This window comes from Neofelis nebulosa, chromosome 2 (assembly GCF_028018385.1).
Source record: "Neofelis nebulosa isolate mNeoNeb1 chromosome 2, mNeoNeb1.pri, whole genome shotgun sequence".
Taxonomy (NCBI): domain Eukaryota; kingdom Metazoa; phylum Chordata; class Mammalia; order Carnivora; family Felidae; genus Neofelis; species Neofelis nebulosa.
Genome location: NC_080783.1, coordinates 201,705,075 through 201,721,260, shown reverse-complemented (window position 1 = coordinate 201,721,260; position 16,186 = coordinate 201,705,075). Strand labels below are relative to the sequence as shown.

The following is a 16,186-nucleotide window of genomic DNA, read 5'->3' as shown; positions in this document are numbered from 1 at the left end:
TACGCAAGCAAGAGTACTCCAGTCCTTGTGGGGAAGGGGTGTATCCCACAAGGGTTCTTGGGTTTAGGATGGAACGTGTATCTCAAAGACAGGTGTCCCTGAACCAGGGTACAACTGTAGGGCCCAAAGACTGAGGTGACATAGTACAAATGAAGAGACTAGAGTCAGGAGACCTGGGATCTAGGATGGAATGAAAGGGTCCAGAAGCAGAGAGACCCAAGACCTGATTCATAACGGGGATCCCTCAGGGAGAGGAAACCTAGGACTTGGGGGGAGAACAGGGGATCCTAGAGGCAAGCATCCCTGTACTTTGGGGTCCTGATGCATGGGACAGAATACAGGTCTCAGGATCAGGGGAGACCCAGGACCAAGACCAGGCAGAATGCCTGGATCTGGGACATAATGCATGGACCAGGGACCACAAAGGCCTATGGAGCTGGCCGGGGAACCCCAGGGGCAAGGGAGACCCAGGGCCTGGGCGGTAATCTGGGAGTGGGGTCTGGGGGCGATTCCCAGATGCAAAGCTGACTCTGATCCCAGGCAGAAGGGAGAACTCAGAGGGAGGGGACACATGAAGGTATTTCAACTTTGGGGAACCAGTGCCTGACAAAACACGGCCATGCCTCTTCCAATTCCATCCACCCTCACTCACCCCCTTTCACAAGACACAAGGTGGCTTTTTTTTTTTTTTTTTTTTTTTGCTTTTTTTCATTTCTTTTTAATACAAACTTGGATCTTTGGGTGTGTCCTGCCAAAACAGAAAACAACAACAACAACAGAAGAGAAAACCCAAAAGAGTGAAAAATAAGAAAGAAAGAAAAAAAAAAAAAAAGCTCCCGCAAGAGGTTCTTCTCCCTCCCCCCTACCATGCGAATTTGCACACCACGGGACCACAGCAGGTTTACAGAATGCAATATACAATCCACGATTTATAATAAAACAGTATATACAATAAATAGGATATTGTTCATTTTTGTCAAACGACCTGTAGATAAATTTCTCAGTGCATACTTGCAGGGGCTCTGGACACCTCGGGGCCCCGCTCGCAACCTCTTGCACACGCTCGCTCTCTCTCTCTCTCTCTTTTTTTTTTGTCTTTTTCTAAAACTGTGTTTTGTTTTTAAGTTTTGTACATTTTTAAAAAGTATTTACAATTGCTGGTTTTGTGCAGAAAGGGCTCACCTTCGGCTTCTGCGTGGAGGAGATGGGCAGGGAGAGGTGGGGGGAGGTGGGAGTGCAAGGGGTACCGGGGGGGGGGGGTGGGGCGGGAGGCAGAGGGGCAGGCGCTCCTGCCAGAGGACAATGTGGACGCTGGGAGGGGTCTTGGCGTTGGTTTTCTGAAAGCTGCAAAGAAACACAAAAGAGGCAGAAGTCAGCTGTAGGCACAGACATGGAATTCTGAGAACAGGGATGTTAAGAGTGGGACCCCCCACCCACTTCCTACCAGCATCCTGGGAGAAGCTAATGACATCGTTCTTTCTCCCAGAAAACTCCAAAGAGTACCCCCCCCCCGCCCCCGCGACAATGGACTGCTTCTGGCCTTCTCTGAACTCAGTTTCCCCATCTGTAAAGTAGGTTCGTATCTAAGGCCCGTACCACTGAGAGGTAAAGGAGAGGAGTCAGGGCTCCAGGCAGTGCAGTTGGTTAAGAACTTGGGCTCCTGAGTCAGACACAACCAAGTTCAAATGCTAGCACTACTACCGGATAGCTCTATAACGTTGCGCAAGTCGGTGAATCTCTAGGAGCCTCAGTTTGCTCATCTGTAAAAAAGGGGATAATGAAACCAGCCCATATGTTTGCTGGGAAGATTCAGTGGTTTAAGGTAGATTAACCCTGGTACATAAAACACAATAAAGGATCCTAATTACAAGTCGTTATTATTTTCCTGGGACCTGGGCCAGCTAGGTGCCCCAAGCCTCAGTTTCCTCGTCCAACAATGAGTTTAGGAATTCTGTTCTGAGGAAGGACACGGTGGGGAAGACAGGGCTTGAGCACAGCACAGGTGTGAACTGCACACCCGTGCACTTTCGTTTCTTCTAATTCCAACCCTTTCTCAGCCCCCCCTCCCCGCCCCAATGCTATTCTGTTCCTTACAGAGGCTCGAGGTGAGGAGGAAGTCTGTCTGAATAAAGGAAGAAAGAAATTGCCCAGCACAATACCATCAGTGTTTGGCTGTACCCCTCGCCCTCCTGAGGCTCAGAAACTCCCAAGTTCCCAGTCTCTACGATCACTAGACATTGCAGGTCTGAAGTACCCCTTCTCCAGACTTCCCCATTCAGAACCCAAGGTTTTGCTGGGGCTAAGTGGGAAGATGCCCAGAGGGACAGGGATGGGCTGGGTTATTCTCAAGACTGGCAGTCGTTAGCCTGGCACTTTCTGAGTTCTGGGGGCCTCCTCGCAGAGCCCTGAAATTCCCATCCCACACTTGGTGAGTGACCCATCCCACCAGAAATAAGGGGTGGGGGGTTCTAAAACTGCCTTCTAAGACCCCTCAGCGGGCCGTCCTCCCTCCCCCACCCCTGCAGGAAACAGGCGGCCACAGAAAGCCTTTCCTCCCTTGTCCTTTCTTGGCTTCCCTTCGCAACAGGGCCACATTTAAATTCTGCTCAGCCTCGGCTGCTGTCTGCTGGGCAGTCGGCCCTGGGGAAGACTTTTGTCCTGAGGCTGGACTTGCCAGGACTCCCCCCAGGGCCAGGGGAGCCAGGTGGGCTCTCACAAGGCTGGGGCAGCCCCCATCCCGGTGTATCACCCAGGCAGGCAGCAAGCAGAGGCGGGAGGGGAAGGGCAGGAGCTGCAGCCCGTGAAGCCCGTCAGGTCCCCTGCAGTGAGGGAGGGTGGTGGATCAGCCGCAGGGGGACGGGGTGCGCCTGTCAGGGGGCAGCTGTGTTAGAACTAGGGTGAACGGTGGGACAGCAGCTCTTGGGGCAGGGGGTGCTGCTGGGAATGGATGTCAGTTCTCCAGTTAAGGTGACAAACAGGAACAGCTGTAGGGCTAAGCAGGGCATCCACGAGGGCACAGGACTACTGTATCTGGGGGAACGGGTGGGTTCAGCTGGGGCCTGGGGGTACCTATCTGTAGGGCAGCCTTACTGCAGTTGAGGAACAGCTGGCAAGCTGAGGAACCGCTGTTGGGGAGACGCGTATAGTGTGCTGGGGTGACAAGTGAGGGGGAGATTCAGGACCAGCTGCTCCAAACCACTCAGCAAGTGGACCATACCAAACCCCAGTCTTCTCTGCTCCCCCTAAGGGCCCCGGGGCAGGCTGGGAGCCTCTGCACAAATCCCTGTCACCCCCGCCCCCTCCGGCCCTTAGCCACTGCCAGTGACCCTCTCCAAGCCAGGTCTCCATGGTGATCTCAGCCCAGCAGGCAGCTCCTGCCAGAACCATTCCCGTGGTGCCGGCGGCCAGGCAGCAGGGAGGCTTTCTCACCCCTCGGCTCAGCCCTCGCTGTCTCACCTTCCTCCTCCCTCTGCCCTCCCCAGCTTTCGGGACTGGGCCAGAATCTGGGGGATGGGGAGAGAATCAAAACCAGAGGTTCCTGAGCGGGGAGAGGGGAGGATGCTGTAGCCATGTAGAACCCTGACTTCTACAAAACAAAACTAATGCTGCCATGCCAGGCGGCCCTGTGCTGGGCACTGGGGACAAAGCAGAGGAGACAGATCTGGCCCCTGCCCTTGCGGGGCTCACAGAGCAGAGACGGAAGCAAAGCCGACCCCCAAAGCAGGCAATTTACAAATGTCGGGAGATGGGGGCTGTGCTAAAGGCAGCCGTTGGTGGGGGTGGGGGTGGGGTTCAGGGAGCACAGAGGGGGCACCCAACCCAGCTTTGGCAGGAGGGACTATGGCTCTTCAACTCACTGCTGAGCGCAGCGCCCAGCACATGCCGGCGTCAAGAATATGTGCCGACCCAATGCCAGAGCGACGACCAGCGTAAGTCCAATCAGCATGTCAAGGTCCAGCTCAGGTCTTGCACATCTCCAGGACGCCTCCTTAGACCACCCCGTTACCATAGCTACTGGTGCACTTGTCATTCCCTTCCACGCTCCTCCAGGGCAGAGACCTGTGTGTGGTACCTCTACATCCCCAGTGCCAGCATGCACCTGGCGCCCCAGGACACCAGCCATTGTTCATGAGACTTAACCTTTTAGTGCCTCCATACTGAACAACTGCAGAACCACGTTCCACTGAGTCCTCGCGCTCTAGCAGTTTTACCCTCTGAGGTGCCAAGGCATGAAATGGTCTCTGCCGGTCAGTAGGGGCTGGCACCGGGAGCATGGAGGGATAGCGGAGCAGGGATTCACAGTGCTGCAGATCATGTAGATATCAGGCTGTCCAGGCTGCTCTTCCCCGCAAAGGAGCACATGTTTTGTGTTTTCGTTTAAGCAACCAGCGGACATGTATTCACACCCACTAACTGCCGGGCTGTGAGCCCTGGTCTAACCTCCACCTTCTGGTCTCTGCCCTCCAGGAGGGGGTCTCAACACCAAACAAGGCAGTGGAGCAGAAGGCACAGAGAATGCATGGAAGTTTGAGAGACTGATTTGCTGTGTGACCCAGGGCAAGCCCTTTCCCTCTCTGGACTTCAGTTTCTATGTAAAATTGGGGGTTGAATAGGTAATGGAAGAGATCTTCAGGCCCCAAAGAAAAGGGGTCAGAGGCAAACCACAGTTGCCCAAAGGCAACCCCTCTGACATCTTCAGGCAAAGTCAGGCCTGTGAGTCCCTCAAATGTAGAGAGGATATTGCTTCCCTGGGGGCTCAGACCACACTTGACAGATGGGAGGCAGTCTGGCGGGACTGACCGGCTGTAGGGTGTGGGTGTGGCTCTCCTCCCCACTCCAGAACATTTTTTTCAAAATCTGTGTCCACTAGTGACCATAGGCATGCCTTAAATTCTGGCTCTGCCAGCCATTCTCTCCTTAGGGACCTTTCCCCACTTCCTCTACTGCTGGGCATAGAGGGGGAGGCTATGGGGACCAAATAGGGTTCATATCCATGGTCACCCACCAAGCTTCTGTGTATCTCCCACCTTGCTGCTGCACACTGCTTACCAGTCCTAGGAGGCTCTACACCCAACACCCGTACTCTCTGCCTTCCTGATCAGAGGTGACTCCGCAGGCGGGCACTAGTGATGCGTGTATGTTGGGCACGTGACCGAGTGATCCCCAAGGGCCCCTCCTGGCTCTGTCATTCCATGCTTCCTGCTAGGGTGGCTGTTGTGTCTTTGGGCGAGTCCCCCTCCCTGTCTGTAAACTGGGCGGGGTTTACTTGGAGAACTCCAAAAACCTAGTTAGCCTGCAGAGTTCAGACTGGTTTATTCATACACCCCTCCCCTGCCCCATCTTAGGAACCTATGTGAGGACAGCAAGGGGGAGAGAGATGGTCTCCTACTGACTCCCAGTGCTCACCTTTCCCTCTCTCAATTCTCTATGGTCTACATGCTCCTCTTTGTTTTTTGTTTTGTTTTGTTTTGTACATGCTCCTCTTTGACTCAAGGCAAAAAACAACGTCCCAGGCACGGTGAGACATCAGGGAAGGCAGGGAACATGCACAGAGACGAGCAGCCAGTCTAAAGGAGCCGATGAGGACGTGATAAGGAGGACATTCCCAGGAAGGGCTGTCATGGATGCATAAAAGGCTGGAGATTAAGTGCGCCTGGGAAGGATCCTGGAACACTTCTTGGAGGAGGTGATGTCTGAGTGAAAGATAGGAACTGACAGGTGGGAGATGGATGGTAGGCAGGAAAGGGCAGCCCAGGCCAGGGACAGCCAGAGGAAAGGCACAGGGTACCCTGGGGAAAGGCTGCCCCGGAAAGCTCCCTGCTCCCTCCTAATTCCACATTCTAGGGCTGGAAAGGGAGAGTGTGTGAGGAGGTCAGAGACGAAAAAGACCTGACTACCTGGAATACCAGGCTAGGTAGCTGGGCCTTTATTTTGTAAGACTGGAGAGAGGATGCAATCAAAAGATGTTAAGCAACGGAGTCACAGGAGCAAATGTACTTGAATTAATTCATCCAGTAAATATTTGGGGGGTGGGGAAGGGGCTCCAGACACCATGCATCCAGAAATGCTGAACAAGCACTTTGGTGGCCACAAAGGGGAGAATGCACTCGGGCTGGGGGCAGGACTTAGGGCAGAGATGTGGCAGGCACCGGTTGCACTGACCCAAGGCTACAGCTTCTGGAGCCTCAAATTTGTTCAAGACCCATTTTCTGCCTCCAGGAAGCTCTTGCTGCTCGCCCTGCTCATGGTTCAGGAGGGCGGCCCCTGGTATATCCGGTGGGACTATTTCAGTCCTTGCCCTGGAGAGTGATGCCCACATGGAGGCTTTCAATGAACACCTGTTTATAGGCTGTAAACGCCATGAGGGCAGGACATTGCTTGTCTCGTTCAGTGGTATCCTCAGCACCAGATGCAATACCTGGCCCAGGGCAGGTGTGGCTGGCTCGTGTGTGTTGAACACAGAATTAACCTACGTCCCCTTGCCCTCTAGCATAGAGGGCACTATGGCAGCAAAAGTCATGATGACAAAGATGGAAAATCTGCTGGGAGAAAAAAAAACCACGATGTATTACAAAGTCACAAGGCTATCTTTTTCAGATGATCTGCACTGAGAGAGGGGACTGGTGCGAAGAACCGCATGGGAAGCGTGTCTAGCTGACCTGGGTCATTTAGAAGTCTGGGTCCCGTTGCCCATCAGGCTTCAGAGGCCTTGGGGTGGAGCCTGTGACTTACCTTGTCTCTGCACCACTCCCCTCTCCAGGGACGAATCGGCCAAAAACTAGGTGGTGTTTGTTTCACAGCCTCCCACCAAAGGCCCCAAACCCACACTAGATACAAAATCCTTCCTAGGAGACAGCAGGGACAGCAGGTGAGGGAAGCCTGGCTACAAAGTCCGGAGCAAGGAGGAAAGGGTCAGAGGTGTGTGTGTGTGTGTGTGTGTCACATAGACTGGGTGACAGAATTCAGCTGGTGGGAGGCATTTATCCACTCATTTACCAACCACTGGCTACGTGCCTATTGTGTGCCAGGGACCGGGCTAAGGGCTTCAGGGGTAATCTCATTAATTCTACAAGATACGCAGCAAGGTGATGTGACTCACCAGGTCACATAACTGGTAAGGGATGGAACCAGGCCCTGCACGGAGGCTGGTCTGCACCTACACGCATGCTCCTTGCCACGATCCTCCCGTTTCAGGGCCTCACCCCCTCAGGTTCTTCCGGGTCCACAGGGATGTGGGGAAATGGGGGAGGAGGAGCATGAGAGAGCATGTTCACAGAGAGATTATATTTCCAGGAAATGAGGGCTCAGAATGAGAAGGCCTGGCCTGAAAATGGCTGTGCGAGAGGCAAGAAATAGGATGGGAGGGAGGACAGTGTGAAAAAGAGCCCGCAAGAGGCCGGGGAGAGACGGCTGACCCCAGACGCGAGGGCTTCTTGCTCAGAGCCAGAGGCAAGATCAAGCGACCTCTTGAGGTTTCAAGACACAGAGAGACAAAGCACAGAGCAGCCGGGGCCTGGCCCAGGTCCGGGCATGCCTCCTGACCCTGGCTGGCTTAGTGGCCTTGGTTGGAAACTGCTTCCTGCTCTGGTCAGGCCCCAGGCTGGTGTAACCTTGGAAGACCTGTGACATTTCTCTTGGCCTCAGGTCCAGGCCTGAGAGGGAACAGGGAGGACAGGGGGACTTGACATTCCTGAGCACCTTGGAGGGCCCTTCCTGATCCCATCCCCATCCCCAGGGTCTAGGTAGGGCTGATCTTCAGTCATGAGGGCCCAGTGTGGAGTCAGTCTCCCTGGCTCTGCTTTCCATCTAAGGGACTGGAGATGGGGCCCAAGCGCTCCCCACCCCCTACCCCTTCCCTCTCTGTCCCACCAGCTCAGTTCTCTGACCAAGGGGGTCCCACATTTCCAACTCTGGCTCCCCTGAGCTTTCCTCTTCTAACTCACAGTGGGGTGTGACCTCCCCTTGCCCACAGTTCCCTCTGCCTGGAATGCCCTTCCCCCACCAAGTCTCTGGCTGTCCAAATCCTGCCTATTTTTCAAGGTCAAGTTCAAATGCTTCCACAGAACCTCAAAATCCATTTAAAATGTCAGACCCAGAAACATTTGTAGGGAGTGTCCAATCTGTCATTTGGTGGATGGTGAGTCAGTGGCATGGGCTGGAGGGGGAGTGGTATGGCCGGGTACCCAGGTTCTGGGGAAGCAATACTGAGTTCAAATCCTGACTACACCATTCACTAACTGTGGATACCCTGGCAAGGTTCAGAGCTGCACCTGCTTCCTCGATAATCTGATGGGGTGCCAGGGGGAGGGCGCAACCATTTCCTGGCCTGCTGTGAAGGGTCAGCGAGGCAGCATTGCATGAAGGCCCCAGCACAGATAATGTGCCCCTTTTTTCACCAGAAGTTCTGAAAGATGACTTCTGACCCTAACACCCACCTTCCTGGTACATAAGCTTTGTTTCTCCCTACGTCTGGGCACCTGCCACTTTCCACCAGGTACTGGTTTTAGCTTCCTGGGGTGGATGCTGAGCTCTGAGGACAGGAGCCGTGTCTGCTTTGCTTCCCCTATGCCTGGTACTGGGACGGGCATCGAGGGGCTCAAGATGTGAGGCTGAGCTGAACCACTACTCCTGATACTTGCTCGGTGGGGGGGGGGGGGGGGGGGGCGCTGGGGAGGGCGCCTTCTAGCGGAGAACTCCTCAATTGTTCCCACTGGTCTTGGAATATAGTTCAAACTCCTTCCAATGCCCTGCCTGCCCTGCCTGCTCGGTCAGTGTTACTGTCCTCCTACCAGTTTTTCAAATCTGAGCTCCTTCCTACCCCAGGGCTTTACCCATCGCTGTTCCCTCTGCCCAGAACGTTCTTCCCACTCCCTGTCTAGCTGATGCCCCTTCAGGCATCAGCTTCAGGATCTGGTCAGCCGGGTGCAGGCTCCCACGGCCTCCTACCTTTTCCTCTTTTGCAGTCCTTTGTACAGCAATCGTTACCAAATGATTATCAAATGTCCTTCTTTCTAAACTGGAAGCCCCCTGAGGACCAGGACCTCCTCTGTGGTGTTCACTGTGGTGCCCCCCCAATGCCTGGGTCACAGTGGGTGCTGGACAGATGTCTCTGGAGCAACTGAATGCATCAGTCTGAGGACAGTGCTGTCAACTCCCAGCCCTGAGTAGGGAGCGTGGCCAGAATGTGGGGCTGGATGGCATCCCAGTTCCTCCTGTGTTCAGGCCTCACTGGATGGCTCCATTATGTATCTCACTGAGCTGTGACCTGCTCAAACACCCAGCCCCCACATTCATTTATTTTCCCACCCAGAGCCCAGGAGGAACGGTTTTTGGATTATTTCACATTTCTGGATTATCCATGAGACATCTCCCCTCCAGTGAGAAGGATCAAGAGTTTGACATTTTAAACCCTAAGCAGCTTCTCCCTGGCCTGCTTCAGATCTGCAGCACTGCTGCTTGCAGTGAGACGCATGGGGAATGGAAGGCCATTTTAATCTTGGCCTGGCTTCATTAGGAGGAAACTATGCTGCCAAAAAAAAAAAAAAAAAAAAAAAAGGTTGGTCCACTGTCTATGCCATGCAGAGTTGGAACACCTAAAAGATGATCAAAGTCAAATTTCTTGAACAGATGGGGAAACAGAGGCCCAGAGCTGGAGGGAGTAAAAGCGTGGTCAAGGGCATAGAGCAAGTTGATGGCCAACTGGGGAACGGTCCTTCTCCAGGCCGCCTGACTCCCGCGTGCTGCCCTTTGCCACCTCTGGGCACCAAGGGACGTGGGGTCAGGCAGAAAGGGGATAATAAGTTTCCACTGACACAACTTCAGGACCCTGAGTCACCCTGGCCTCGAATGGCCTCCTCAGAGCAGGGATGGGACTTTCCAGGAGCCCTGCTATTCCTCCTCCAGGAAGAGACACTCCCAGGAGGCTGCGGTGGCAGCAGAGGTGGAGGGTGAAGGGCTGAGACAGGCCCCCAGTCCCCTTCCCCACCACCTACCACATCTGAGCCACTTTGGTGACGGGTCTGTTGTCCAAACAGTGAAGATCTGATGGACCAGCTGTGGCTGTCTTTCTGGAGCTGGTTGTGCTTCAAGAAAATGACTCTTCCAACCCTGTCTCTTTTTATCATTTTGGAGGCATTTCCCCCTCGTTTATTTTCCTTTTCTTAAACAAAATCTTAAGAATACTAAAATTTTTGACTCCACCTAATGAGGACACGGTGCCTAAACATCTAGCAAAATTTAGCAGAACTCTTGGAAAAGCATTCGGCTTCTGGAAAGGGACTGGTTTCTTCTAGGCAGGAAATATCCTGCCTGGGGATAGACCCACTGGGTGCGGGTTGTCAGGCACAGCAGGATCCCAGCAACCTTTCTCCACTTCTGGATCCCTATCCCGCCTGCCTCTGACCACTCTGAGCCCACCTCAGGTCGAAGATATTGACAAATAATCTCTGGGTGCACCCCGAGGGACCAGGAAAGACACTTCAGGCCATTCTGTAAAAAGCCCTCGCAGAGTGTGACCAACACATAGTGACCACACCCTCGGCCTGACCCCTGCCAGACTGCATCTCGGACTAAATGAAGCTCCTAGAGAAGTGTGGGAGGCTGGCAGGGGCCGTACCTTGGATGGGCCCTGGCAGTTAATTATCACCCTGCTTCACCTTTCGCTCATCTCCCACAGGGCCCTGCACATGCCCTCCCTTGCGAGAGGTCAAGTGGTAGGTATTTCCTGGGACTCAGGCAGTGCCCGCCTAGGAGCTGGCCTGGACAAGGAAGATAAACATTTGATGAACCAAACCAGATGGCCACATCCAGTCCAGGGTTCTCCAACCATTTCAGTAACTCAACGTCCAAGCCTCATGCTGGGTTCCCCACCCAAGCACCCCATCTCTTCCTGAAGACCGTCCCCAACACCTAATCCCAGACTCCTTCCTGAATCCCAACTTCCTATTATCGGGTCCCTGAGCTTGTCCTTAAATCCTTCCTGCTCATCACTGCACCTCTTCCCCTTGTCCAAGCTCTAACGTCCTCATCCTTCCCACCCCCCAGGCCTCCGCCCACTCCACCCGCATCCCCAGACTCACCCAGGAACAAAACCTCGAGGTCCAGTCGGCACTTCAGTTGGCACTACAGGGAGGTGACGGTGAATGTGTCCTCAGGGTGAGGTTCCGCCACGGGCCCCAGGAAGCCGCTCTTGGGGCCCCCACCCAGGCCGGGATGCGCCTGCGGCATAAAGCCTGGATACCTGTAGGCGGTATCCTGCAGGGGCAGCAGCGAGTCCCTCGGCACAGGGGACAGGGTCAAGTCACTAAGGAGTGGGCAGCCATAGCCAGCAGCGGCAGCAGCGGGGCCACGGGGTGGGCCAGGCGGCCGGGCCATCTCCAGTGGCTCCTTGTCGGCCTTGGGCGTGGCCGGCGGGCTAGCCAGGTGTGGGGCACTGAGGCACGCGGCCTCCGTCCTGCCCAGGAAGTCAGCCAGCAGCCCCGTACCCACCTTCCCTTCATAGGGTGGGCTGCGGGCAGCTGAGCCTGGCGGGTACCAGTAAGCTGTGCCCTTGCAGCTGGGGGAGTCATAGTGGGGCTGGCCCAGTGGCAGGTCCCGACAGCTAAGATGGGCCTGGGCTGCAGCTGCGTGGCCCAGGCTGGCCCCCTGGAGCCCGTGCTTGAGGGGCTCGCAGGCAGCCAGCTTTGTGGGTGGCGGCCGCAGCTCCTCCTTGAAGCCCAGTGTGGGTGAGCAGGTGGGTGAGTACGCCTTCTGCAGGCCAGCATCAAACACCGTGGGTGGGTGGGCCAGAGGCGGGAAATGCTTGCCGTCTAACTCAGGAGCACCCAGGCTGGGCGAGTCGCAGTGGAAGCCTTGGCCGAAGGTGCCGTCAGAAGGGGTGGACGGGTTCATGGAGTAGGGTCCCATGAAGTCACAAGGGTCTCGCTCACCCACACCAAAGGCCCTTGACTGGGACGGCAGTGGCGACATGCTGCTGTCTCCACTGTAGTAGTCCAGGCCAAGGTCCGGGCTGTCCTGGAACAGGGGGTTGACTGGCTGCGGCTTGGGGATGAACTTGGCTTTGGCTGCTGCACCGCCTCGCTCCTTCTTGGCTGAGCAGGCCCCACCACCCCGTCCACCTCGTGGTTGCCGGGGCCCGGTGCTCCGTTTGGACGGGTAGCCTGAGGCAGTGGCCGAGGCGGACGATGGAAAGCCCAGATGTGAGGCCTCGAACAGGTCCACCTTCTTCCGCCGTCCACGGCCCGGCTTGGAGCTGCTCTGGAAGAGGACGCTCTGGTTCCAGTTGTAGCCGGGGGCAGAGGACGCCTCATTCCAGTCCATCATTAGTTTCTCCAGGCTGGACAGGCTCGACTGGCCCTCGCTGCTCGAGGCCTCGCTGTTGGCACGCCGAAAACCGCCGCCGACCGGTTGATTGAACTGGGTGCTGTCGGAGGATGATTCGGAGAAGGTCTCGGACACGGCTGTCTGCTGCTTCACCTTCTGCGGCGTGTAGTTGGAGATGTCCAGGATCACGTTGGGCTCGCTGACGTGGCAGTCGAAACCGGGATTGTAGAGCTGACTGAAGGCCTCCGAGGCCCAGTCCAGGCCTCCATAGCCCTGCCGGAAAGGCCACTGAGAAGCCCCCGCAAACTGCCGACAGTTTTCAGGCGAGGGCTGGAAGGAGGAGGAGGAGGAGGAGGCGGCAGAGGCAGCAGAGGTGGCAGAGGCGGTGGTGCCCTTGGGTACCATGTAGCCGCCGGGTGAGACGGTGCTGGCCCGGCTGTCACAGCGCAGGGGTGTGGGGGCTGAGCCAGAGAAGGGGGCCCCCTCAGAGCTGTTGAAGAAGGAGGCCTTGCTGGGTGGCAGGCAGGGGCCACCAGTAGGCGGTGGGGCGTAGCCGGCGCTGTGGGCGCTGCTGGGAGAGGCAGGCAGGCTGTTGCCGCTGCCGTAGGCGAAGCTGCAGTCCTTGCTGTTAGCACAGTCCTGGCCCGTAAAGGGCTTAGCCGGGGCAAAAACGCTTTGTCCGGCCCCGTAGCCACCATATTGGGGTGGGTAGGTGTTGGTGGGTGGGTGGGTGGTAGGTGAGCGGGCCACAGCTGAAGGTGGGGGAGCCAGTTTCGGGAAGGTCTCGGCTGCCCGGCAGTCTGAAGTGGCCGGGGTTATCCCATAGCTCGCTGCCCGGCCTGGTGGGAAGGTCTGGCGAGAGGGCAAGACGGGCTGGAAGGAGGGGTCCGCACCAGCCCCGCTGCTGCCCACAGCCACTGGGCTGGCCTTGGCTCCCCGGCTGGGGAAGGTGGCCAGGCCCCGCTGGGAGGGCAGGGTGCTGGTGGGGGGCCCTGCGTAGGTGCCTGATGCCTTCCGGGACTCGGGGCGAGAGGCTGAGAGGGCAAAGTCTAAGAGGTCGGAGGAGTCATCCGAGTCGAGCAGTGAGCGAAAATAGCCGGTGAAGAGGTTTTGGCGCTCCTGGCTGAGCTCGGTCTGACCTGCAGGTGCACCTGTGCTGTAGTAGCTGCCGCGGCCTGAAGCCCCACTCTCTAGTCCAGTGGAGGCAAAGGCCTGGGCCTCGGTCCCCTGGAACCCACAGTTTCGGCCGGCTTGCCCGCCTGGGTGCCCATGGTGAGGGGCCCAGCCGCCACCCTTGTCCCCGGCCCACTCGGCGCCTGCCTCCCCAAAGCCTGGGCCACTAGGCACCTGTTCTGGGAACAGAGTCCCGTTCTTCCGGGACCGCCTCTTGCGCTTGGGCTTCCCAGTCATGGCGTCCACCTCCCCCCGGCCCCGTTTGCGTGGGTGCCCCAATTCGGTGAGGCTGGGACCCCCAACGCCAGCAGCTGTCACTGCCACCACTTTCTTTTTCTTGCCGATGCCCTCGAAGAAGTCACTGAAGGAGCATCGGGCTGCCTTGGCTGCATGGCCCCCACCCCGGCCACCAAAACCGCCTGCTTTACCACCACGCCGTCGGAAGCCCTGCACACGGTGCAGGAAGTGGGAGATGCTCTGGGTGTCGGGTGCCTGGTGTACCGACTCGGGCTCGCTGGGTGTCCAGCAGCGGGGGGGTGAGCACCGCCCAGCACACTGGCTCTGGCGGTTCAGGAAGGCCAGCTTGGCGAGGACGTCAGAGTACTCGGCCTTACTGTCATTGGCGTCTGCTGCGTAGGATGGCTGGGGAGATGCCAGCTTCTGCTTCCGCCGCCGCCGTTTCTTCACCTCTGGCATGGCCATGGTGGCCGCTGCCACGGTGGCCGCTTCAGCCGCTACCACCGCTGGCTCCTTGGGCTTGCCGGGACCCAGAAGCAGGTTCTTAGGAGGGCGGCCGCGTTTACGCTTAAGAATAATGGGCATCTCCCCGGGCGGGAAGACCACCACCACGTTCCGTCCATTGTTCTTCATCTTCAGCAGCGGGGTGGGCTCGGCTGACACGCGCAGGCCCAGCTCCTTGCCCTCCACACTGAGGCTGCTGCTCAAGGATGACACCTTGTATGTGGTCTTGTTCCGCCGCCCCAGTGATACAGGGATTTTGGCCATCTTCACCACCATGCGCCGCACACCCCGGCACTTGCCTTTGCGGGTAGGGGCTACTGGAGTCTGGGAAGATTCTGGCTCCAGCTCTGGGACTGGGCCTGGGCCCGGCAGGGCAGGAGGTGGTGGAGGCGGCGGCGGCGGGGGCTCGGCCAGGGCAGCTGCCAGCCCTGTGGGCATAGGCAGGGGCAGCAGGCGGCCCTCTGGTCCAGCGTCTGCCTTGCGTCCCCGTCCGGCTTTCCGCCGGCGACACAGGATCTTTGGCCTATCAGTGCGCCGCAAGGCGTACTTGGGGTGACCCTCGGGCCCATGGGGGCCGTGGGGTGAGCACAAGTCCAGGCGCAAGGGCTCAGCCAGTGGGCAGGGCCCCAGGGGCTGCTGAGGCTCCAGACGGCGGCCAGGGACATCAAGCAACTTGGGCAGGGGGTCAAGTGCCTGAGGGTCAAGCAGCTGCGACTCCAGGGAGTCGGGCAGGGTATCCAGGGCCTGGAGAGCCAGGCCTGGCAGCCCCAGAGGATCAGCAAGAGGTTGCAGGGGTGGCAGCTCCAAAGCTTCCCCGAGCGGCTCTAGAGCCTGTGGGTCCAGGAAGCGGGGCTGGGGGTCCAGGAGCTGAGGCTCTGGCTCAGGAGATGGTGGCTCAAGGGCCTGGGCCTCCAGCAGCTGGGCCTCGGGGCAAGTTAGGGAGGCCAGCTCGCTAAGGATGTCAGCGTCAGCAAGTTCTGAGTAATCAGGGCCGTCTGGCTCAGGCTCTGGGGGCAGACCGGTGGCCGCGGCTGTGGCTCCGGGACTATGGCCTTGACCAGGCTGGGGGCTGTCCCTAGGCTCGGGCTCAGGCTCATAGAGTGGGTGGCTGGGCCTCTCGGACTTAGCATGGGGGGTGGCCCGCTCCTCAGGGCTGCGGATGCTGTTGGCCAGGCTGGGTGAGGAGAAGAAGCTGTACTGAAGGTCACCAGGGGGCGGGGCAGGTGGGCGGCTGAGTCGGAGGCCACCGCAGTCCAGGTGCACACCGCTATGCTGCAGGTCTTGGGAGAGTCGCGTCAGGTCCTTCATGATGTCAATCAGCTGCACCACTGGACGCAGGTTCACCCGCCCGTTGTCCCAGCGACGTCGGGAGCTGTTGCCGTCTCCCGCGGGTGTGGGGCAGCGGGCCTGTGAGACGGGACGGGCCGCCCTTGGGGGCAGCGGGTCGTCCCCCTTGGCAAGGACTGGTGGGCGCCGGGTGCTGGGGTCCCGGCGTGGGGGTGGGCGTGGGTTCTCGGAGAAGGTGTGGGCGAAGGCCTTGTCGGGTGGGCTGGCAGGGGGCCGGGTAGGAAGCAAGGGCCGTGGGGTAGGGGGGCCGCCGGGGTAGTACTTGGGCTCCCGGAGGTAGTCAGGAGAGCTGCACACGGCACTGGAAGTCACCACCAGGCCCTGGGGCTTCACACGCATCCTGACCTTGTCCTCCGCGGGCCGCCGGGCGGGGCCGGGGCTGACATGAGGGTGCGAGAAGCCGGGACCAAGACCTGCCGGGCAGGACAGGCAAGAGAGCCCTCACTCAATGCCCAAGACCTTCTCAGCTTCCCACGTCCTCAGTGAACCCCTGCACCTCTCCCATGAGTCCCTTCAAGCCCAACGTCCCGTTGACTCCCAGCCCTTCCCAAACTACCCCATGCACCATGAACCACTCAGGGGTCCCAGTTCTACCGAGTGACAG

General features: G+C 58.0%; 1 protein-coding gene across 10 annotated transcripts in view; it reads right to left on the bottom strand.

The window, feature by feature from the left end:
• Positions 1-900: 900 nt before the first annotated feature.
• Positions 901-16,186, bottom strand: part of AHDC1 (AT-hook DNA binding motif containing 1) — a 64,009-nt gene continuing 48,723 nt past the window's right edge. For all 10 annotated transcript variants that reach the window (XM_058718447.1, XM_058718450.1, XM_058718444.1 and 7 more), the window contains 2 exons: positions 11,079-15,995; positions 901-1,344 (listed from right to left, as the gene is read on the bottom strand). In XM_058718447.1, coding sequence (XP_058574430.1) covers positions 11,122-15,921 — 4,800 coding nt within the window. In that variant the 5' untranslated portion in view covers positions 15,922-15,995 and the 3' untranslated portion in view covers positions 901-1,344; positions 11,079-11,121. The remainder of the gene's footprint in view (positions 1,345-11,078; positions 15,996-16,186) is intronic.